Below are 26638 nucleotides of genomic sequence, written 5' to 3'. Positions count from 1 at the left end.
AGAGAGAGAGAGAGAGAGAGAGAGAGAGAGAGAGAGAGAGAGGACATTCCAAGAAAGAGAATTTGAGCTGGTAAGAAGAGAGCGAGATCTGGCACTAAGAGAGCTCGAATTGCAAAGAAACGTCAAAACGAACGCGTGAGCCTCGACCTTGCCAATGACGACCGCGAGTCAGAATTTGACGGCGTACGATTAAATTAGGTTAACCTATCAAATGTATATATGTTGATGTGTGCGCATGTACGTTACGCAGTCACACGGATCAGTTCTCGACGCATGCGTATAATGCAATATCAAAATTAGGGATCACTTTTTCAAACGAGTTAGCAGTCTAGTAATACATATAGAAGTTTATTGTTGACGCACAAGGCGAATACTTCGAATATTTTCTTTAATAATTCATAACTTGAAAACTAAGATATGTAGGACATATGTTCATATGATATTTTTATTTATTTTAGTGTATAGATTTGTCTCCTAAAGTATTGACATGCATTTATGAAACATTCTGTATGTTGTTAAGCAGGGAGAGGTAGAATAGGATATTAGTTAACATTGCATACGTATAGCGGAAGTGATGGTATTTCTTAAATTTTTTTATTATATTAATAATTTTTTAACGAATAATGAGCGATTAAAACCTGTCGAATAACGAGTAGCTAAAATCTGTCGGAGGTCAGAGAATCATGATCTAAATATATATCAAGGTCAAGGTCATCGGAGAAGGGTTCCTTATTTTGTATAATTATCCACCAAATCATTTTATTATTCTGTTTATAAAAGTATTACGATTATCAGAAAATTAATAATTTACGAGATATTTAATATTTTATTTTGTAAAATGGTCAATATTGAATATAAAATATTTCGTAAACTATTGATTTTTGAGCTTCACCTTAATACTTATATGCGAAATAATCAGAGGAATCATATTATGTTAAAAAAAATTACAATTTCATTTAAAAGAGTAATACCTTCAGATGACCTTATGAATTTTTTTCGATAATTAATTTAACCTATGAGCCTATGACTAACTATTGTATTTTATCACTATTTTATACGAGGTCTGGCTATTAAATAACGAGACTGCGCGCGCAGAAGGCGTCCTAGAGGGGTAGGGTGGGAAACGAATGCAGCGTTGGATAGCTGGAAGTGTCTACTATTCCAGTACGAAAACACGTTTTTGTCGCAGTAGTAGTATTTTTTCTATAGAGGTTAGAAACGAACTTGTTTTTTTCTCGTGCCGATAACAATGTGTGACGAAAAACACGAGCAACGGATCAATGTGAAATTTCTCGTTAAATTAAAAAAAACTCCGACTAAGTGCTATAAGTTGTTGAAAGAGGCCTGTGAGAATTCTCTATCTCGTGCGCGTGTTTTCGAATGGTATAAACGGTTTTCTGAAGGCCGAGAGAGCACCGAAGATGACCAACGTCCAGGTCGACCTGTCTCTGTTTCAACTCCGCAAACAGTGACCAAAATCAATGAAATTGTGCGCGGAGATCGTCGTATGAGCATTCGGATGATTGCTGAGACTGTAAACGCCGATAAAGAAACTGTCAGAAAAATTTTACATGACGAATTAAACATGAAGAAAGTCTGTGCGAAGTTGGTCCCAAAAAATTTGACCCCTGACCAAAAGCTCGTCCGTCAACAGATCTGCTCAGATTTTCTTGAGAGGTTAGATGAAGAGCCTGAATTGATGGAAAACATCATCACTTGCGATGAAACCTGGATATTCCAATACGATGTTGAAACTAAGCGGCAATCCATGCACTGGAAAACTCCTGCATCGCCAAGAATGAAAAAAGCAAGGATGTCGAAATCAAAATTTAAAGCCATGCTAATCGTTTTTTTCGACATCAACGGCATCGTGATGACTGAATGGGTTCCAGAGGGTCAAACTGTAAACCAAACTTACTATTTGACAGTTTTGGCAACACTGCGAGAGCGAGTTCGTAAGAAACGGCCGGAGTTGTGGAAAAACAAGTCGTGGATCTTACACCAGGACAACGCACCTGCCCATAACGCGCTGTCTGTGAAGCGTTATTTAGCCGCTAGAGGCACTCCAGTGCTCGAACACGCGCCGTACTCGCCTGATTTAGCACCCTGTGACTTTTTCCTGTTTCCGAAGATCAAGTCTGCCTTAAAAGGAACCCGGTTCGAGTCGATGGAAAAGGTGAAGCGAAAATCGGCGGAGCTCCTAAATGCTCTTACAAAAGAAGACTTCCAGCATTGCTTTGACCAATGGAAAAAACGAATGGAACGGTGTGTGGTGAGGGGAGGGGAGTACATTGAAGGAGAGCATTCAATTGTAGAATAATTTTTAAAATAAAACTCTTTTTCATAAGCAGCCTCGTTATTTAATAGCCAGACCTCGTATACTGAACAGGATCCGAAGCGAGGGTCGAAACGTTTACCACTTTTGATTAAATAAAGAATTGATCGTATCGCACACCAATATTCTGTGTTGGCTCATATTGGTATTTACATATCACTAGATTTAATCTTTGGGCTTATTGTTATTACTTTTTGTTTTAATTTAACCTGTATTTACATCCTTCCAGACCGTACAACTTTTATCTAAAACATTTTTTCTTATCTTCCATATTTTCTGAGTTATTCGACCCATTACGTTTTCAATAAAACACCTTGTATATCATTATTAATAAGTATCATTATAGTGATTATTAATTTATATTTAATTAGGACCATGGACATTATCTGGAATTGAAGTATTAGGAACTTTTCATAGTTCTTTACATGCAAATAAGTCCACAGTACCAGATTTACAATTAATGATGTTACCTTTAGGAGTAACAAAAGATAATGGTTTTATACTCAAGAAAACAATGGGGATTTCTGATGAGGTATAGAAAGTATATTCTTAGTCCTATTGCTTGTGGCCGAGCGTGGTGAGTTTTCTCATTTGCCTGTGGTGCGCACTCTGGTTGTACACAGTTACATGGAACCTACAGTGTGTTTAACGTCGATTCTGAACAACAAAATTTTGTTAGAGAAGTTTTCTTGGCAAAGATACTCTCTGTGGATTGTCGTTTCCTTTTGAGAGGAGAATGCGAGCGGCTAAAAATGAAAATATTTTGGTTGTATCAGGAATCGAATCCAAGATCTTTAGCATATCAGACCAGTACGCTGTTTGCTTTGCCACGCTCGCTTTTCTAACATATATAATAGAAAATAGGGAGAGTCCGAAGAGTTGAACCACGTTTTATTTGAAAATATATAAAATTGTAACTGATGTATAGATTTTTTATTCATTAAGTAAAGCTTCATAATATGGGTATAATTATGGATTTTGTAATTCTAATAAATTTATATACATAAGTGTTATATTGATTAAAAGAAAAAAATAAATTTGGTTCATCTCTCCCGAAAGGATGAGAGGCATGACTTACCGGTTAGAGAGATTTGATTACACTCAAATAGACTTATGAAAAAATGATAATAAGTAACGGTCAAAGTAAGAGTCAACACGTTTCTTTGAAATTAACAAAAGAATATATTTCAATTAACAAAGGTAAAATTACATAACGTTATGTAATTTTACCTTTACTTATTATCATTTGGTTTGTATAGAAAGAGTCCTTTGATTTATTACTTATGGAAAAAGTAAAAAAGACATATTTTGTCTTCAGTTTACATCAAGAACCAATTTTAAACATTAAAATCACATATAACGCTTTGAACTGTGTGAACAAAACCAACAAAAATTAAAACTGAAGTAAACATTTATGTTCCACATAGTTTTCATCAATTTTCACAACAAAAAATTAAGTAGAACTTCTCAATCTTAACCATTTAAATTAACAAAATAGTAATTTTGAAAATAATCGTTTTGAAAATTATTTATGCACTAAATAGAAATTTCTAGAAATAATAATGAACATTAAATAGCTCATCTATCTTGCATACAAAGCAATATTTGCTTTCATCTCGGTTTCCTTTTTCCCATTGTCATTACACTAAACTTCAACTTATCTCTCTCTCTCTCTCCCCCTCCCTCCCTCCCTCCCTCCCTCCCCCCTCTTCCTTTCCCTCTCTCCCTCTCCCTTTCTCTCTCTCTCTCCCTCCTTTTTCTCTGTTGCACTATCACTTGACTGAAAAATTTTTCTTTTTATTGTTTGCTTCTTTGATTTATTTATTTTCTGAGATTTCTTTGGCTTCTGACGATCACGTCGTGTAGATTTTCTCAGCGCAGGATATATAGTTTAGGATATAGTTTGATCATTTCTGATGTGATGAAACGTATAAGCGCATTTTACAAAAAATCTTTCACAAAAAGAGGGATATTATAAATTGTGACTGTTTTTCCCAGGTTGGATACCATCCAATTACTCATGGCAATATTGTATATTGTTTTGAATGAGAAATAAATAGCAATATCGAATGGTTGAAGTTTGTTGCTACAGTAAAATGGAATAGTTAACAGTGTTATTCCATTTTTTTTTTGCAAAATTAATCCCTTCAACACTCATATGACTTTCGTGATTGTCCAAAATCAAGAGCGTTGGATTTTCTTTAGAGGCACGAGAATATTTTACGAAATGTTCTATGAATTTAAGGAAACTCTTAATTGTCATCCAGCTACTTGGATGTGCATCGCCGTCTGATCCTTCAGGATCGTTAGCCCTGATAGCACAAAATATTCGCTATATTTTACCCGAAGAAATATGATAAATGGTGATGATATGGCATCATCAATAGCGTTTACAGCAAAACAAATTGTGACTTCTATCAGCTGAAGTCATTTGTTCAACCTGATGCTTGTTTGTTGGCTAACACCTTAGGATAATCTTGCGCCGTAATGCTTCCTGTTTCGTCATACTTATAGTTTTGGCTCGAATCGAAACTTTTCTTTTACCTGTTTCAAATTCTTAAAAAAAAAATCATTAACATTTTTTCTATTAAAGCTGGTAGCTGCTCTAGAGAGACTTGTTATCTCTGATGTCTTCAAGTTTATCTTAGGATTTTTTTTTAAGAAAGTCACGAAACCAATCTTTTCCTGCAGACTTATTTTACAACCAGTTTTTTGGTAACTCCTTCGAATTAACTTGTGCATATTCACATGCGAATTTCATAGCGATCGTTCTGATTAAATTATAGTTCATTTTATTGCAAGTTATCAAATAATTAATTAATCTTTCTTTTTGTAGTGTAAAAATTAGAAAACCTTTGACTTCCCTTGGTTTCTATTTTTTCCAATTTGTTTCTGTCTCTTATATCAGTGTATAATGTAGTTCTATTATATTTATATTGTATTTAAATCCAACTTTTCTTATAGACGTGCCTTTTCTAATATCTTCTAACGCATTCTTCAGCGCCTATTCACTGAATTTATGTTGTCAGATAGTATTCTCTTTTGATTTGTACCGAAATGGTATCTTGTCCTTGAGAACTAAAAAAAAGTTAAAATTAGAATGACAAAAATCTTGACTAATAAAAGAAGGGACAGTGAGTCACTGACTCATTGAGACTAACTGGGAGACCCTGGTCTCCTCATTTCGAGTGGTTCAAATATCTTACACGATATCTTCTTTACTTTGATACAGTTTTGTAAAAAAAGTAAAAATAATAGGCTAAAAACACTAACACTATTTCAAATTACAATAATATGTAGTGTAACGTATAATGTTTTTACAAACCTTGATATATAAAAGTATCACGATAAAACAAACATATTATTATTCACTTCGAGCATCGTCTCACTCACAGCTGAAACGCCATTGCGGAGCGCCATGTTGTCACGTGACATAGTAGTGGTTGATGTCGCACACGTCGCTGTTTGACAATCACGCACTTGTAGCGAAATTCGAACGAGATATTTGAAATGATTCAACTCTCCCGTAAGATTAAGTCTTCCAGAATCCCCCTATATAGTCAAATAAAAATAAACACATTATGAATTGTAAATTGAAGTTAAAAAGAGTTCACATATAAAGGGTGTCTCAAAATGACCTGACATTTTAATTTATTAATGAAACATTATTTATTTGAAAAGTACACATGTTTTTAGTTTAATATAAAGTACAAACATGGAGGTTATACGTGGAACACAATATCCAAAAATGACCGCCTCGACTCTGTTTGCAAACGTTTATTCTTTTGACAAAATTTTCAATGACATTTTGGCATAATTGCGGACTAATTTCATTAATGGTACGTCTAATTTCTTCCTTCAACTCCGGAATGGTCTGTGGATCATTGGCATACACTTTTCCTTTCAGAAAACCCAAAGAGAGAAGTCCAATGGCGTCAAATCGCACGATCTTGGTGGCCAATTCACATCGCCGCGGCGCGAAATAACACGACCATGAAACTTCGTCTACAATAACTGCATTGTTTCGTCCACAGTGTGGTAGGTTGCACCATCTTGTTGAAAGAATATGTTTTCCAAGTCTATGCCATTCAATTCTTCTCATAAGAAGTTGGTTATCATGTCACGATAACGAACACCATTGACGGTAACCGCATTTCCCGCAGCATTCTCGAAGAAGTACGGCCCAATCACTCCTCCAACCCAAAATCCGCACCAAACAGTGACTCGTGGTGGATGCATGGGAAGCTGTTGGATCACTTGTGGATTTTCAGTCCCCCAAATTCGACAGTTTTGTTTATTCACGTACCCATTAAGTTGAAAATGCGCCTCATCGCTGAAGATGATTTTCTTCGAAAAATCACCATCGATTTGTTGATGCTCCAATATCCAATTGGCGAATGTACGGCGCTGCGCATGGTCTGCTGGTTGCAGTTCTTGTGTCAATTGGATCTTGTAAGCACGTAAATGCAGATCTTTCGTCAAAATTCGCTGCACAGAGGATCTTGAAATGTCCAATTGCTGAGCACGATGGCGAATCGAGGTGGAAGGACTTTCGTCAACACTCGCACTCACTGTGGCTATGTTTTCATTCGACCGACCAGTACGAGAACGGCCACTGCTTTTCGCGGTTAAAAGTGAGCCACTAACCTCAAATTTTTCTGTTAAATTCACAGTATTGCGAGATGGTGCGTTATGATGACCAAAAGACGTGCGGACTTTTCGAACCGTCTCTGCAAAATGTTCACCATATTTGTAGTGGATTTTCACAATTTCTATGCGTTGCTCGATCGTGTAATTCTCCATGACTAAACCTCAATACTTCCTATGCCAGTTGTTAAAGGTTAGTACGTTACGTTCGTTGCAAAAAAAATGGCGCGCAATTTAAAATGTCAGATCATTTTGAGACACCCTTTACATCATACATACGCATTTTTCTGGAGGCGAAAAGCTTTTAATTTTCAAAACGTTTTCTTTTAGGTCTATAACAAATATTTTGCTCCATTTTCACATCAAAATACAATAACAATTGCACCTGTTTTATTACATCCTAAAAGTAGTGGAGAATTACGATTGCAGAGCAGCAATTATTTTGACAAACCGCTAATTGATCCAAAATATTTATCAAATGAGGATGATATTGATACTCTCATAGAAGGTAACTGAGATATTATAGAACTATATATCAAATATTTGTATAACAATATTTTATAGATTATAGAGCATGAGTATTTTAGGTTTGCATTTTGTAAAGAAACTTTTGAACACGACTATTATGAGAGTCCACGGTGCATCTCTTAATAGAAGACTATTTCCCGGTTGCGAGAACCATGTATTTGACACTAGGAAGTATTGGAAATGTTATATAAAACATTTAACACTCACATCTTATCATCCAGTTGGTACATGTCGCATTGGAGATGTTGTGGATGCAGCATTTAAGTAATTATGAAATTATAATTAAAAACAAAAGAGTATGTAAACAAAGATTAATGAAGCAAATAAGGATTCTTCTTATAATTTTTACGATATTTTCATTTTAAGAAATTTTTATTCTTCTATTTTTTATGTAGGGTGTTCAGTGTAGTCCACATGATTTTTTAGATACTGTCCGACAATTAAAAATAGTGGTTGAAAGGTAAATATTTATTTATTTTAGGCTACAACATGATAAAAAATTTTAAGAAGCTTTTAAAAAAAAAGATCATTTTGAATTTTTTGAATAGCACCCTACAATTTTTTTCTACAATATTCTGTAATAAGAGTTCAAGCTGAATTCAACGCACTATCGAAAATGTCATTTTTATTGATTCTGACACATAAATACATAATATGTATCATAAATTATTATTGTTATTATTAGGCGCTAGGAACTCGAAAGCTCATTGCCGCAAATACCAAATCCCGCCACTGTTCTCGTCCCTGAGCAAGATCCCTCCATTTGTGACCCTCGTACCCCATTTCGTTAAGGTCCATTCTAATATTATCTTCCCATCTACATCTTGGTCTACCCAATGGTCTTTTCCCATCCGGTTTACCAATTAGTATTTTATATGCAGTTCGATTCTCATCCATACGCGCCGCGTGACCTGCCCATCTTAATCGATGCGATTTTATGACATTAATAATATCCGGACTATTATATAATTGATGTAATTCTGCGTTGTGTAATTTTCTCCATTCGCCCGTTTCCTCATCGCGTTTTGCTCCATAAAGACTTGTACCATATGCAGATGAGATAATTGGAGATCATCAATGCGGCTTTAGGAGAAATAGATCGACTGCGGACCAAATCTTTACTATTCGGCAAATCTTGGAGAAAAAATGGGAATTCGACCAACCGATACATCAACTTTACATTGATTTCAAAAAAGCGTATGTATCATAAATATCTATTAATAATGAAAGACTATTGCAATGTTCTCGTAGAGCTGAAAGGTGAACGGGAACAAAGGACCAAATACAAGTCAACGCCCAAATCTGTATATATTATCGTTAACAGAAAAAAAGTCGCTATGAACAAGACGTAACATAAAATTTTATACTCGGCGTTGTAACACGCCCCCTGCATGGTGCAACTAGTTTGGAGGAAAAAGAGAATATCGATAGTAGCGGCCTCTAAACCTAATGATATAAGAACTCAAAACCGTACAATTATGATTTATATGAATTATTACAAATTTTATTGATTTTTAACTTATATGCAAATGTTCAAATTGCTTGCCTCCTGCAACATAAAGTTCTGTTCTTTTTAACAAATTACTATGCATTGTAGTTATTACCACTTTGCTCTAAAGTTATATAACCTGCAATTATTCTTTTTTGAAGATTTTGAATATTATTTATTGATGTTTGATATATAAAATATTTTAAGCGTTCTCATAAAACAACTTCGTTGGAAACAAATCCGAAGAACGTGCCGACCATCGTACTGATCCATATGTACTTATAACATGATTTCCAAAGATATCCTGAAGACAATTTCGAATTATTTGTGCATTATGGGTTGAGTAACCATCCATGGATTGACTTGTTAAAAGTTTGTTTACATAGTCTTTTTTTATTAATGGATATTTACGAACAATAAGAATCTTATTAGACCGTATGTGTGAGAATACAACTAATAAGAAAAAGGAATGAAAGGTCTATAACGGTCGAAGCTGGATCTTTAATGATTAAATAATTCAAAGTGAATTATGTATGTATATACTATATTATATACGTACACACACGCACACGCACACGCACACGCGCACGCGCGCGCGCACACACACACACACACACACACACATACATTTTACATTTATTTTGTGTCGTAGAAGATGCTATACCAAGAGAAACACGAAGAAAGATCTATGTAAAAAAAAATTATGAAGGATGATCTGTTTTACACAAGGAGTGAAGACTGGTCTATGTCGAAACGCATGTGAAGTACGGTTTATATCGAGAAAAGCGTAAACATGAAAAGCAAAACACGGTTTAAGTCGTATGAAATTGAAGAAGGACTTATGTAACGCAATACTTATAAATTTTGTGATTGTATGACTTTATGATGAACGGGGGATTTACTTTCCTTTTTTTTTCTTATTATTCGAAATTTACGTGTATGGGAGAAATTAATGTGCTTGAAGCTATGCTTAGTGCATTCTGATGGTATGTTATTGTAGAAAGATGTAAGTTTTATAGAGGAAATAGATCGATTGTGAATTAGATAAGGAGTGATAAAATATCATATTATATAATAAAAGAGTTGATAGACTCCAAAGAATAAATCAAAGAATGATAATGTCTGTGAGAGTCGAACACTGGATGACTGGATGTAGGCGTGTAATGAATTAATTCAGTCAATATCTAATATACGTCAGTAATAGACGTTTCAATTTCTTTTTCACTGCGGATTTTTCTCAATATTGCAAAACAATCATTAAAATATAATTAAAAATTATTGGTCATACACTTAAAAATTGAAATTAAAAAACCGAATTATGCGACATGTCTTGTGAGATGTAGACGTAAGGAAATTATGATGTCCAAACGTATTTACATTATAATTACCAAGTTAACTATGAAAAAAATTATTTGAACCGAATTAAACACAATAGACATATACGTATAATAAATAATTACTGATAAAATATTAAACTTACATTATAAACACAAAAACAAGTCGCTCAGAGAAAATGTCAATTCTATTTTTTGTTCTCATGTGACCGACACAATTAAGAATTAACAATATATAATACATTGATAAAGATGGTAAGGAGAGGGAAGCATGAAGTCCTTGTAAATAGATTAGAATATACAGCGTCGAGAGATTCCGTGTCATTTTTAATGTTTAAGCTATTTATTTGTTTTTTTATGAAAATTGTTTCAGACATCAACCTTTTATGTAAAAAGTCTTCTTTACCTAAAATACATTATTTTAAATACGAAGCGCCACTACGGTCTGAATGCTAAGATGTTAAGATTGAACTACTGTATATATTTATTTAAATGAATTAATTTTAGAAAATGATAATTGCGTGCCGATATGCTTGCCGGACTTTAAACGCAATCAATCTGAAATATTAATAATCCCCCCAAATTTTCCCAAATATTAAAAAACTGTAATAAATTTATTGCGAAAAATATTGCCTCGGTCGAGAGTCGAACCCGGATCTCTTGCATTCCGCAACTCGCACGAAATGCAAGAGATCCGGGTTCGGAAAATTCTACCTATTTGTCTCACGTATGGCTCATTGCAATCCTTGCAATTTATTCTATTAGGTTGTTCGGAAAGTAATTTCGTTTTTTCCCAACAGAGAACTTATTGTATTTTTTCACAGCCAACTTCACACTTAAGCCGCATAATCATTATATATTTTGACAGCTGATATAGCAAGGCTTGCTTGTGAAAAAAGTTCGATTGATTCTACGCAGTAGTTTTTGGTTGGTGCCCTATCAAATATGAAAGTGAAAAGCAGCATTTTCGGCATATTTTACTTTTTTACTATCGAAAAGGTAAAAATGCTGTTCAGCAAGAAAAAAATTATCCGATGTGTATGGAGATGTATTGACAGAACGCCAGTGCCAAAACTGGTTTGCAAAATTTCGATCCGACAATTTTGATGTTGAAGATGCACCACGTTCTGGAAAGCCAGTTGAAGCTGATGAAGACACAATAAAGGCATTAATTAATGCAAACCGGCGAATAACAACTTGTGAGATCGCTGAGAGATTAAATTTATCGAATTCGACCGTTCATGATCATTTGAAACGCCTAGGTAGGAAAATCGTCTTTCATTTTCATAAAAAAAAACGAAATTACTTTTCGAACAACCTAATATAATATATGTATACGACATTTGAATGAGGCAGAGCGGGGAGCTCATCCTTTTGAACGCGAATGAATTTCTTTAATTTATTTATGTGCTATGCTTACCATATATATAAGAACTTAAAAAGATATTTAATTTTTTCTAAAATCTTAATCTTGATTGAAGACTCCAATGTTTCAACCATTATTATTGGGTCATCTTCAATGTAAGTTTGGAAAAATGTGTAAATTTGAATATATACTAATCGCTTACTATTTCGTCAATATAATAAATATAAAAGCTACGTGCCGTATTTAACTGAATACTCAAACGAATTACATTATCTGCAATATAAGGTAACCGAATTCAATTTGGACAGTCTAAGCTTTGAAAATTTTTTAAATTTTTTGCTGAAGTCGAAATTGAAAATCAATGATCATATTCGAAAGAAGGAACATTTCTGTACGTTTAAAAAAAATATAAGTCATAATCATATATTAATATAGAAGCATCGATTTAAATAAAAAGTATAATTTGGACTACCTTAGCAAAATTTGTACTCAATGTGAATCACGTATATTTCCTTTTTCATACAAAAATATTAAAAACATAGAACGTAAAATGATTCGACGTTGTTTTTATAAGTTAATTTTCTTGCACAAATATATTAACGTACAAACATTTCTTTTAAAAATATTTAGTAACTTAAATATTGAATACATATTAACTACTTCTTCTTGAAACTATGCTTGTGGATCTGCTCGCAGTTCGGACAAATAAAACTCTTTGTCATTTTTAGTTAATCCCATACAATTTTCATATATTATATGAATATATTTGTAACAAATGTCATACTTACGCATATCTTCCTGGCATATTTCACAGAACCATGATTTTTTCACTTTTGAGACTTGTATTTTTTTTTTGTCACTTTCTGGGTTGCCTTTTGGGCTACTTTTTTGATTGCTTGAGATGAAACAACTGAAGCTGTTGCTTTTTTTTTGTACAGGGAAATCATTCTTTCTGCAAGAGAATGCCTCGACTGTTGATAGCAGGTTTTCGATTCGTAATTCTCGATTTTTTCCTTAAAGATGGAATAATTTCTTTTAGATCAAGCGGCGACCGTCGGATTGTCTACTTGATAAGATTGAAAATGTGTAGATCGGTGACTTAATGTCTGTCGAATATAAAGTCGCAGGTCTGTCTCTCTTATCATGGCCGAAAATATCAAAATAAGATCAACTTCCGGTACATATTTTCTTTGTGAAATTACCTGATAAGATATCAAGATGATTTTTGTACGAAATGACACGGGTGAATCAAATCATGAAATAAACGCAGATCTACCCATCCTCAGATCGCCGCAACCTCTCGGTAGATCACTATATATGGGAACGTTTTCAATAACTACCTCACGAGATGTCAGAATAATTTTTTTTTCATTCGAAAGGTAAAAATATTCATAATCGAAGTGTATAGGTCTGTCAGTCTTAAAGTGGCCGCAAAAATGCGGCAGACTGAATTTTATGTAACGCGACTGAAATTTTCAAATTTTTTCTAAATAACTCTGTGGATGTTTCCATGCATCTATTTTATAATTTATTAACAATGTAATCTGCAGAGTTGAATAGTGTCTAGTTAAAAAGATAAAAGTTAAGTTAAAAAGTTAATTTTAATTTTAACTTAATTTAGTTACATTTTAAGTTCGTTTAACTTAACATTTTGTCTAACTATTGATTTAATTTTCTTGAAGTTTTACGTTCGAACATTACATTACATTACATTACATTAATATATAAGTTTATTTCCTGTGGCTGAACTATTGTACTTTTGGAATTTAAAAGAGATAGTGACGTGTCGCTGGTGTTACCTTGTATGGAAAACTCACTCGCCAAGGCGGCGTGTAATGACGACGACTCTCTTTGTTGTAATAAGTTAGATTTTATTATTGAGTTGAATAACGATTTATTCGAAGCGGATGGTAGACGATGCTCGTAACAACAATATTGCGATGATTGCTGCGTTAAGTAATTTCTCACAACTGTTCGACAGAATGCGTCTTGCGAGCAGTAACGAGACGCCAAGTCTCATCGGAAACTGTGGTAATTCTCGCGCACTGAATATTCTCGTGGTACGCGTATACCGATCATGTTATGTGACAGAAGACACCGGTGATATGCGACGACAAGTCGGTTGGTCGCACTTAATATTCGCGAAGATGCGTTAAGAGTGAAGATCGATATGTGATGTATATTGATCGGGATCGGGCAGCGAACTGAATATTCACACACGGAACGCGATAGTCAGCTTTTCGGGAGTCGCGCAAGGAGGGTCGCGTGCCATCTGAGATAGATAGCGTGATTAAAACAGGGGCGAGATATGCTCATGTTTTGACGGCTCGGTGTCAATGAGCTGTTTACTTGCCCCGAGAATACATTGAAATTAATGATAATTCCGGAACAGATAGATATTTGGCAAAAGCGAGGAAGAGAGTTGTAGTACAGTCTAGTGCAAGAATAAAAAACATATGTACATAAAAATTTGTTAAAAATTTTAATTTTTATCTACAAAAACGTTAACATTAATCAGCATAATTACATGTCTCATTATTATAATCATTATCTTCTAACAAAATATCGTCGACGCGCAAAGGTGTTGATTCACTCATACCAAAAAAGTATTAATTTATTACTTTCATCTAAAATCCAACCGCAATCTTCAGCGCAAAGATTTGTATAATTAGAATTTGTTGCATTTTGCCACATGGAATTAACATAAATGATTTGCAAGATTTTTTTGATTTAACGATTTTCAGCATAGCGAAATTATGCTCGAATCAAAGTTTTTTATGTTACTGAGAAAATTTTCACGAATGCTTCGGGCATACAGCTTTTGGAATAATTGAAATCGAGCGGCTTCGATTCTGACAATTTTTAATAGCATATAGCTGCACATATATACTTGAATTTTCTGCATTTTTGCATCATCATAAATATCGTGAGGATTTTGTAATGAAAAAAATTTTCTGTAAATCTGTCTGTTTTTCCAAAATGTCCAATGGTTTGGTCTTCATGATAAAAAGCTGCTGTATAATCGCAGCTTGTGAACGCGTGAAATGCTGGCAAAGCGCGACATAGATCTGATCCTAAGATCTTCGCTAACTCTGTACAGTTGACATATGTTAAGTTTTTATTTTTCGATGAAGTAGTTAACCATATTTGTTGATCAGGAAATTTGTGAATGTTGCCTAATAATATTATCAGAATGTCGGTATCGGAAGCTTTAACCGTTAATTTAGAATTTGGTTCCGATTTACTAATGTGATAGATAATTCGTGTCAGCTTCTTCATAACAACGGAAATTATCTTCTTGAGTTTTGAGGACCATTTCATTGATTTGTGAGTACGAGAAATATAGTTCTTCCATCGTTAAGAATATTGCTTTTGTTCCTAATAAGCTCTTTATATTATTATTTTTCCAATGTTCGCCCAAAAATCTTACAAGGGCTTCTTTAAATTTGAAATTTTTCAAACTCTCCAAAAAATTATCTGGCCTATTTTGCTGGGGTCCAACAATCGCATATGGAGTGTCTTCTCTCTGACGGTTGGCTCGTTCGTAATCCTTAAACGGAGAGAAATACTTATCAAAGACTATGTATATGTATTTACGAGACACTACATTACATATTTTTTTTAATATTCCGAAATATTTTCAAACGTTTGTAGTACTGATGGTCCCAACAAATGAAGAAAATAAAATCCATCTATGATATCGATATCTATTTGGGTCGGAATGGAAAGCTCAATTTTTGATATCAATTTTTTAGCAAGAATGAATTTGTCAGTTTTATATATTTCTCCCGTGCAATGACAGAAAGCTGGCGAAACTATGACAGACATATTTCTATATCAATTTTCTTCTCTGTTGCAATAGTCAATAATTTGCCGAAAATATCTCTCTCCATTTTGATAAGGACCTGTTTATTTCCACTTTTTTGAAATCATTTAAGACTTTTGGAAGCGAAATTAAGAATTTTATTACGTTTTATTGGTTTTTCAAAGCGTTCAGGATCAGTGATACACTCTTCTATGAATTTTTCTTTTTGTTGCTCTTCTAATATGCTTACGTTTAATAGAAAGTTGCAAGTTTCTTTGGAGGTTGTAATATTAAATAAATTGTTTCGTTTATCGTCTATTGCTAAGTTAAATGGATTAATGTTTTGTGCGATGGAATTTAATATGTCATTTAGTGCTTTTCTATCTTTATCGATTATATTCTTTTGTAATTCGTGAGATATGTCGTCTTTTCGTGTTATATGAATTGTCTTCAGCATTTTAGATATAATTTTTGTAGGTATGCTATGGCTGAAAGTCCAACGCTGCCTTACTGAGATGGAATTTGTGAAATGGCTAATACCCGTCAAGCAATTAACGGCATTTGCATTAATTGTTTGCTCTAAAGTGAGGTCAACTGGTGCTCTAGCCGTATTTCCATGAGTTCTTTTAACACAAAAAGCACCTCGCTCTTTTAACATCGTGACATTATTTTCCCTCAAATTTATAAGATTATGATAATATAACAATATCCATTTTGCATAATTCGGTTGGTTGAATGCGAAGAATAAATTTGCTATTTCGAATAAATAGTCAAGTTATAATCATGGTCCTGATGCTTCGAGAAAATCTAAAATACACATTCATAAACTCTATGTACTGTACGTAATACCTCGGAGTTTTTCCAAATGTTTCGTTCAATGTAGATTGGATAAATTCCCTGTATGTGTTTTCAAAACATCTTCTAATGCTGGACGTAAACCATAGAATGATTTAGTTCCGTTGGATTGTTTTGCAAATTAATGAGATCTGTCAAAGCTTCTGTAATTGTTACATTTTTCTCAAAATATAACAATCAGCAAGAAATTAATTAAAATGTAATATTTGCAGTGCGCCTGATAATAAAGTGTGAATTCGTTTACATCTATTGAAATGTGTGCCATCGAAACCATTAACTGAACCAGCAGTTCCTCTCTAAAACTTCCGACTGAACCAAAACATCCATTATTCTGCTCGAATCTATGTATTTCCCTAGAGCTTTAAAAAATGCCATTTGGATGTAAAAAGCTCTAATATTTATGAAGATGTCATCAAATTGTGAACGTTCCGTCATCTGCGAATTTGCATGGCCATTTTCGCCAGGTCGTATGTTACAATAATATGAGACTGATCACACTTATTTGCTATTTTCTTGCATTCTTTATCGTTTCGATGACAGTATTATATGACATTGGCGATGAATTTATTTGCGGTAAGTAGTCGATAATTTGGATTTCGCTGTTGTCAATAATAGTTTTAGTATTAAAAAATCGATCCACATAGGTGTTCTGAAAACTCGATTCAATGATATAGCCCAAATAAGATTTCGGATTGAATTTTCTTTAGAATCCACACTTTCATTTAAAGCTTCTTCAATGACAGTCAAAGGCAATAATAGTGTTTTAGTAATGGCTTTATAATATGATTGTACTTCATAAGGAATTTGTTCGAACCGTATTCTCTTCCGAGGTGTTAAATCTGAAATATTGCTGTCATCAAGAAAAGTAGAAGAATTATCTCCTATGGTTACATCTGCTGGAATGTCATTTGTAAAAAATTGATATACAATGCCAACAGTATTATGCAGAGTGTCTTTACCGCTCAGAGTTTCAACGTAACGATCGTAGTTATGCAACATTTGTGCTTAATTCTTTTTGAATCTTTATGCCAGGTGGTAATAAATTATTAGTTTCATACTGTATATATCTGCTGTGTATATCATTTCGGTTTCTAATTCTACAACAGTAGTGTACGCGATAGAATGACTATATTTATTTAAAATTATTATAATTTTCCTGCTACTTTTATTAAAGATTTTATAGATAAATCTAACATAAGGTGTTTTACTGGTTTGATTCTACACTTGGAGATAATGTAAATGATATCCTGACACAGTAATTCTATTTTAACGTTGTCATCCTTTGAAAATTGTCTCCGAACATCAAGTCCTTTTACAAGACAAGAAATAAATTCATATAAAGTGGTAGGAATCTCACACTTTCTATCGATTATGTGTTCCGGTTGTAACCGTTTCGGAAGTTTTTTTTTCTTTATATTCCGAATTGAGTTTCGAATATCATAAGCTATATTTTGTAATTTTGATTTTTTTCACAGTTTTTTAGATCAATGTCTCATATAGTAATTTATTTATATCTATATCTAACTTATAAACAATTTTCTTTTGATCGTACTTTGCAATTATAATAGCAGTAACATTACCGTATATAGATAGAAATTTGTTTTATAAGTGTTGCGGTGTGTAATTGTCGAAGTTATATTTAGATGAGCTATCAGTACTAAATTCTACAACAGAGATTTGTAGCGCCAGAATAAATCAGTGAGATAAAATATGTTTTCTTTTTCAATGATTTCATTCTTCAAGTACATAGAAAGTGCATCAAATGCTTCAGCATGAATTTTCCGTTCATGCTAATTGCTTTCTTGGTGCATACTCGTATCTAAACATTTTTTATATTTTTATTCATAACGCAAGTTACACAGATGATGATATGCAAAACATTTAGAATTCTTTTAATTTATTTTGTAATTTGATATCATCCAAAATTTCAGCAAACGCTTTAATTTTTTCCTACAATACAGCTGTTTTACATATTCCCTACGAGTGCCTACTTTTTTCTCTTTTTAGGAACAGAAGATATATATGTTACGCTGGCTAGTTTCGTGGACACACTTGAGATTGCACATTATCTAATTGCTCTATCTCCATGTAGTTAGTTTTCGAACCAAATGGATATCGAATCAATATCAATACAATAATTTCGACATTAATTCGATGTGAATTCGATGTCTGATCGACGATTTTTTGCTGCGTAATTAATAATTTATTCATAAAAAATCAAATAGAGTGTTTCCCAAAATTATACATTCCAAAAAGATATGCATTAATTATAGAAAATATGTAATCTTAAAAGTAAGCAAAAGTTAAAAATTGTAGTCCAAAAAGTATTCATACATTCAAAAAATTTAATTTTTAAAATCAGGAATATACACAAAGCTTGTATGTTTATGTTAGAACAGAATATATTAATTGTATAAAATTGATAATTAATATTTATTTTCTACAAATAAGGCTCTTTTTATAAAAAATTTCCTTGTACGAATACTTTTGCATTCACTGTAATTATTTAGTTTAATATTTCAGATATATTGTAATATACCTAGGAATCGATAAAAATCATGTGAATATTACAAAACACATTATTTATGGATTTAATAATTAGAAACTAACATACTTCTTCAATTATTAAAGTATCAGTACTTGAAATTTCCAACGCTAATGCAGCTTTTGACTGAATTTCTTCACTTTGTCTCAATTGATCTGATTCCATAGATACAGAAGAACTTACTTCAGATTGTACCATAATATAAAATAGAATAATGCGAATAACAAATAATGCTAATAGCGAATAATGCCAATAATGAATGATGTAAATAACGAATAATACGAATAACTAAGTAGCGAATAATGCGAATGAAGAATGATACGAATAACGATCAATAATACAATTATGAATAATACAAATAATAAATAAAATTTTATTTGTATAATATTCTAAATAAAAAATTATTCGAATAGTGCCCAACTCTGTTTTCGAGGAAGTACAGAGAAGCCTTAGAAAAACACAAACATTCCAGACAATTTGAACAGAGACTCAGGTTATAAAATAAGTAGGATATGGAAGACTGCTCTCTTGACAAGCCAAGGAAGACTTCCCCTCCTTCCTCAACATACTCTTACCCCTCGCCACCCCTTTACAACATCTATATAAAAGGAACGTCTATATAAATACTCGTATATCAATGCGCTCCTCGCTTTGATGAAGTGAACAAAACGTTGGTATTAGTAATGAACAAAAACACGCCAATAATCTGTAAATCTTTTGGTATCTTTAAAGATAACAACTGTGAAAGCCTAAAAAGCGTTATCAAAAGTAACATTTTTGATAGTTAAATTTGTCTTGAAGACTTCTTATAATAATATGGAAAAAAATTGTATGGTGCTATTTAAAAATTCAAGATGACACTTTGCCTTTTTTTTATTAAAAACAATTTTTTAAAAATCTTTGTCGCATGTTGTAGCAAACTTTCATTGTTTTTTGTCGAGCCGCGTAAATAAATGTTTATTGAAATGCTCGCGACTCGAAGTTCGGCTCGAAGTTCAGCTCGAGTTCCGGCTCGATAATTTGGACGCACCCTTACGCTGAACATTCCTACATATGTATAATGACTACGTTCGGAAACGTCGTGCAAATGCTTCCGATGCCTCGGATTCATCCTCTATTTTTGTTTAATGTCCTCATTTAATGTTAAACAAGGACTGATGATGAATCCGAGGCATCGGAGGCATTCGAGCGACGTTTCTAAACGCAGTCAGTATAAGACATACTCTCACATATATGTACATATACAAGGTAAGGCATGCGAGTTGTACGCTTTACCTCGTAGTGTACACACGCATACGTACTTATATGTATATGACTAGATATAATCTTCCATGTTATGACAAAATGTTATTGTATGGTCTGCGCTATATTGAGTATTAGATACTAGCACCTCCGTACTTAAGGAGAATTATTACATTCTTGTCTTCTCTGTTGATAAAAGCTTCGAGAGATACTCCTTAAGTGAATCTTAAATCTAAAGTGACAGAATTCGATATTATAGGTTAAAACGTATCCTGAATTGGTTATGTAGATTGTAAATCGAAAAAAGTTAAAAATTGCTGTGAAACTAACAAAGGTTTTACAACTATCCGGCACCGATTTGATTCTTCATGAAATATGTTATTAAATACAAAAATCTAAGAGACATACATTTTTTTGTACCGGCGCTAAGGAGAAAGATGTTCGATTCAAACGGGCACATATTATAAACAAAAATTTTTCTCGAGGTTATATTTCTTGAGACTTTAAGGTCAACTCGATTTTTTAAAATGAAATTGTATGATTTTCTTTACACAATATGATTCCTATAATTATTCTGAATATAAAAGTATTAAGATAATGATATCTCAAAAAGCTTTATGAAATATTTTATACCTTATTCTATCATATATTGACATAAAATTAAATAACTCGTAAACTATTAATTTTCTGATAATTGTATTGTACCTTAATACTTTTACGAACAGAATAATGAAATGAATCAATTGGAAAGAAAACCCATAATTGCTTTAAAAAATATATACGCAAAATGGATAATTTTTTAAATTAGCAACTATTTGCATTTCTTCCACCAATTGATTTATCTAATTATTCTGTTTATAAAAGTATTAAGGTATGATTATCAAAAAATTAATAGTTCACGAATTTTTTAACATTTTTTGTCAATACCTATATCCCAGAAAAAGATATAAAATATCTCATAAATGAATAATTATTTTACAATACTATATTCAGAATAATTAAAACAATCACATTATGTAAAGAAAATCATACATCCCATTAAAAAAAAGTGGAGTTAACTTTGAAGTCTTAAAAAATATAACCATGGGAAAAATTTTTTCTCATTATCATATATGAGCTCCTTGGAATCGAACAACTTTCTTCTTTGGTATTTTCTTGTATCATTGAAAATAATGGAAATATTGCAGATGGTCAAGTCAGAAGAAACACCATGTATAGTCGTGCACGCACGCACGCACGCACGCATACGGGTTGTCCTATATGTTCGGGATCGGCTAAATATTTCGTAAAACATGCACTTTTGAGAAAAATGTTTCAGACAAATGTTGCAATATACAACGTATATTTGGTGATGTTAGCAGTTTGACCTTGGGTGGTGGGCCAAGATCAGGTCAAGGTCACATCGAATTTTTTAAATGGAACACCCTACTGTTGATTTTAGAATCTAATAGCTGGTGTCAAGAGCTTTTCAAAGCACTGCAATTAAGTTCTTTTTTATAAAGTTTTTCGAGATATGATGTTTGAAAGTCACAGCACCGCCGGTATTAGTATTACGCAAGATGTGCGACAGTTAAAACTTTTTGAATGTTGTTCAGAATCATGTCCTGGATAATATTTGTCAAGAGCAAGACCACTGAAGATTATATTTTTTATTTCCATTTTTACGTACAAATGAAGTTTTAGTGCAAAAATGAAAATAAGAGGCATAATCTCTAATAGCCTTAATCTGTTTTATTATTGTTAAAAATTTTTTTTTAACAACATATCCTCACTCTTAGTTTTCGCAAATTTTTCAAATTTTTTTTATCAAATTAAAGATTATTATTTCTCTAAATTCAACCATGTATAATCTATACTCTTGAAACCGTATAACTTTTGTTTAAAAAATTTTATTCCATCTTTTATACTTCCGAAGAAGAGATTATTCGGCTCGGAAAAGAAATATTGTTTTTTTTTTTCAAAAGAGTTTTTTACCCTTTAAAAAGGAGTTAGCGCTCATATGAAAAAATGTCTCTTAGATTTTTGTGTTTAACAACATATTTCATGGAGAATAAAATCGGTGCCGAACAATTGTAAAATGTCTCTGTAAATGTAACTTTTTTCTTTTTTTCGTTTTTCTCATTAAATTAACAGTCTCGTACATTTTTTGTGCGTATTTTAATTGTGTCAAAAATTTTACTATCTGTACAGCTAATTCTGTGTACCTTTTACTCTGTAATGTCGATGTCATTTTAAAATTCTCTTAAGGCGATGCTGGAGTGACGGAACTTGATCGATAGCATAGACCTTTTTAATTCTAAACAGAAAAGTCGATAATAGGCATGTTTAATTTATTTTTTACATTATCGTTCTGTCTTATTCAAACGCATATGTGATCTTATCTAACATATAGCAACACCATTTCTTACAAGATCGAGCACCTAGACACAATTACTGCTTTGTTTATCATTCTGAGTCTTTGCTCAGTATACATATACACGTAATTTACAGATTAATATAAATCTTTTTGTTTAAGCTCTCTTAAACTTGGAATCATAGGCCGGTATTCATAGTCAAATCTTATATTCAAGACCGTCTTAAGTACAGACTTAAGAAGTCATGAATCCATCAGAGAGCCGTATTAGTAAGATATTTCTTAAGGTAGTCTTGAAATAAGAACGGAATACCGCTCATAAACTTAGTATTATTCATTCAAAGTAATATAATCAAAGAGTGATTCACTATTGTTTTGTCCACATGAGCTATAAAACTTTTATATTAAGGAAACATCTATGTCAGGTGATAGCTCTACGAATTGAAAAATAAGTAACTTTTTAACTTTTTCTTATTTTATTATAAAGTCGACTGCAGCACCTCCCACAATTTTGCGTTTACTTTAATCATATAAAAGGATTTTCAGTAAATTCGGAGATTTTTATCGGTCTGCAATGACAATTTGATTATTCCAGCATTCCTTTAAGAAGATCCTACAGTGAAGTCCGAACTCCGGCGAGATCACTGTTTTATTGAAATTAAAATGCGATACATCAACATAGTTTTACACCAATATCTGACATATACATAAATTTTAGTAGAACAATAACGTTTTAATTAGATATTTAGGTCTAATTCTAAATAACTAGTCTGTGAACTACAATTTTTTAAGTAGATGCAGATTACATAGCTTTTATATCATGCAAATCTTACGATGTATTGACAGCTCTGATGCCATAAAGAAGATCTCAATTAACAATTTTTTTTCGTTTTCAGCATAAACTTTACCTCAGATACATATTAATATGTATATTTTAATTCTAGAAAAAGATTTTTGAACCTGTAAAAGCGAAAAAGTAATTGTTATATAAAAATTATTGCCTTTAGTCGCTAAAACAGATGAGGATTTCCTTACTAATTGATATTGTTAATATGTATATATGTGCTCTGTATGTATATTATATATTTGGCTTTATAGCTATTTAAAACTATAGGAATTATTAAAACTTCTAAGTTATAATACAATAACTTACCAATGATACAGAGATATATAATATGTGAGCAGTTTTGCTTCTTAAGTTTAAAAGTACTAATGACTGCATCAGCAGAAAAACTAATCAGTTAGTGCTTAATGATTCTTTAAAATGATTGGTTTTTGCCTTTTTTGCCTTTTTTACGTTTAGCTCTTCACTGGATCTAAGTGTAAGAACCAATCATATTAAAGAATCACTAAGTGCTAACTAATTAGTTTTCTCTGCTGAACGGAGTCGTGTCTAATTTCCAATATGGCGATGCCTTTATAATAGATACGTTCAACAGAAAAAAACTGATCAGTGAGCTCTCAGTGATTCTTTAATATGTTTGATTTTTGCCTTTTTGTTCTAAGTGTAAGAACCAATTATATAAAAAAATCACTGAGCGTTCATTAATCAGTTTTCTCTAAAATGCTGCCAATGGTCTCACTTTTGGAGGGAAGATTGTATTTAGCTTTAGTTTTAGTATATACTCTTATGTTTCGTATCTATTATAGAGTTTACAACATGAGAAATTTATACGTCGTGGATGCATCAGTTCTTCCATCATTACCAAGCGGAAATACCAATGCACCTGTGATTGCATTGGCACAAAGAGCTGCCCGTATTTTTAAAAGAAAAAGAAAAGAAAAAAGGAATATACGAAAACAGCCCAAATCGTACAACATTTGCTATGTATTTAATATTTGTACATAAGATTAGTACGTAAGATATATCATATGTAAATATATATATTTATATAATCATGCAAATAAAACCTATAATCAATTAAATAGTTTATTAGTATTGATGGTGCAATGTATATAAAAATTGATTGTCATTGATCTAATAATACATTTGTTATATAACATGAAAAAACAAAATTCTCTTTTCTAACTTAATCCCACGTAGCACGGCAGCGTTTATAAAGTTAAAAAGTGCTTCTGCAGATGTACTCTAGCAATTTTTAGCGCTTTAAAAGCGCTTTCAAAATTTACTATGAAAAGCGCACTATTAGCGCATACAATCAGCGCCAGATAAATGCAGTTTTATAGCACATTTACAGCACTTCCCGGAGTATTCAGCTAAAACGCAGATTATTAGTAGTGATATATATTTTAAAATTATCATTACAAATTCATAAACATTTCGGCCGATATTCGGCCTTCTTCAGTATGTTCTAATATACAATAATCAAAACATTTATTTTCTGTTAAAAAAAATTTCAATTAAAAATAAATATAAAGAGCTTAAAACTAACTCAGTCATAATAGTATTCGATGATCAAGTAATATACATTATTTATGTGTATGCAACTAATATGTGTTTTTGTAAAATAGATGATTTTTGTATTGATATTACAATATTGGTCTGTTCATTTCATTGCAAATCCTCATGTAGTACAAAATTTCTTAGTTCTAATTTGAATTTACAAAATTAACTTGTATAAATTTTTTATATGATTATTTTTATTATATTAACAAATTGATTAATATACCTGTACTAGTATGCGAAAAGAATTACAACTCTCTAATGACAATTTTTCACAATTTAATAATTTAATTTAATTTTATTTTTAAGGATGGTAGTCTTATTAGTTACTTATTAACAGAGTTTTGGTAATTGTCTGTGTTCTGTCCCTTTGTAAAGGGTGTTTTTTTAAGCCCGATAGAACTTGAAATTGTAAAAATTAAAACAAAAAATTAAATTTTAATAAAAAAATTTTTTTTATTTCTTTCAGTATACACTGGCAAATCATTATGAATAGATTCACGCTTGAATCGGCTTTCGCCGATAGGGCTCTAGAGCAGTTGGCAACTGATCCGTTGTTTTATCGACAAATTGTGTTCAGCGATGAGGCTCATTTTTGGCTTAACGGGTTTGTTAATAAGCAAAATTGCCGCATATGGAATGAGAACAATCCACAAGAGATCCTACAGACTCCATTACATCCAGAAAAATGCACCGTTTGGTGCGGTTTACACGCTGGTGGCATCATCGGACCTTATTTCTTCAAAAATGAGGCCGGAGCTCGCGTTACGGTCAATGGAGATCGTTACCGCACCATGATCAATGATTTTTTATTTGAAAATATGGATGACATTGATCCGGACGAGATGTGGTTTCAACAGGATGGCGCTACGTGCCACACGTCGACCGCAACCATCGACTTATTGAAATCAAAATTTGGCGATAAGTTGATTTCGAGAAATGGAACTGTCAATTGGCCTCCATGGTCGTGTGATTTGACCCCTCTCGATTATTTCCTCTGGGGCTACGTCAAGTCACTGGTTTATGCTGATAAACCAGCAACAATTGACGCCTTGGAGGACAACATTGTTCGTGTTATTCGTGACATACGGCCGGCACTGCTCGAAAAAGTCACTCAAAATTGGACGTTCAGAATGCGCTTCGTCAAGAACAGCCGCGGTGGCCATATGCCCGAAATCATTTTCAATTGTTAATGCCATACATTGATCTTTCGAATAAAAAAAAATTTTTGATTATAATTGCATTTTTGTGCTAGTTTTTACAGTTGTAAGTTCTATCGGGCTTAAAAAAACACCCTTTATTTATATTTGAAGGAGAGGATGAAAAGGAAAATTTAGAGTGGGATGGCTGCTTTGAGAGGAGGATCATTTGCTTATTAAAGACAAATATATTTCTGGTAATCAGTATCGCTCTGCTCATTTAGTCCTGATTTTTGTTTCTTTATGTGGATCATTTCAGAAATCATTTTTTTGTAATAGGACGATTTTGAGTCTAAGATTAAAATATTGTCTCGATCTAAAGCGTGTTATTATTTAATTGATGACAAGATACTATAGATAAAGAATTAGTTTTTAATATCAGTTTTGTGTTCTTTGATTTGAATCTTTAACTTCCATTTAGTTTGATCCACGTAAGAGCAATCAGATTTTGATCTGTAATTATTACAATTATTTTTACTGTTGTCATATATGTTATTTTCCGAATTATATTTGTTGGAAAGCGATTTTATTTTATT

General features: G+C 32.5%; 2 protein-coding genes across 2 annotated transcripts in view; both read left to right on the top strand.

Moving 5' to 3' along the window:
* Nucleotides 1-24348, top strand: part of LOC108748835 (glucose dehydrogenase [FAD, quinone]-like) — a 71090-nt gene extending 46742 nt beyond the window's left edge. The window contains exons 8-11 of the mRNA XM_018487209.1: nt 2707-2867; nt 7313-7490; nt 7570-7774; nt 24150-24348. Of these exons, the coding sequence (XP_018342711.1) occupies nt 2707-2867; nt 7313-7490; nt 7570-7774; nt 24150-24348 (743 nt within the window). The remainder of the gene's footprint in view (nt 1-2706; nt 2868-7312; nt 7491-7569; nt 7775-24149) is intronic.
* Nucleotides 24349-25391: 1043 nt separating this feature from the next.
* Nucleotides 25392-26096, top strand: LOC108748834. Its single transcript, XM_018487208.1, has one exon. The coding sequence runs from the start codon at nt 25392-25394 to the stop codon at nt 26094-26096; it is 705 nt and encodes a 234-aa protein (XP_018342710.1).
* The last annotated feature ends 542 nt before the right edge of the window (nt 26097-26638 follow it).

The sequence above is a fragment of the Trachymyrmex septentrionalis genome, unplaced genomic scaffold (assembly GCF_001594115.1).
Source record: "Trachymyrmex septentrionalis isolate Tsep2-gDNA-1 unplaced genomic scaffold, Tsep1.0 scaffold246, whole genome shotgun sequence".
Lineage (NCBI taxonomy): Eukaryota > Metazoa > Arthropoda > Insecta > Hymenoptera > Formicidae > Trachymyrmex > Trachymyrmex septentrionalis.
Note: the sequence above shows the minus strand (reverse complement) of the source record. Positions and strands in the feature narration are given on the sequence as shown.

Bases quoted from the DNA above. Each gene is read 5' to 3' on its own strand.
- LOC108748834 (XM_018487208.1), top strand. From the start codon at position 25,392: ATGAATAGATTCACGCTTGAATCGGCTTTCGCCGATAGGGCTCTAGAG.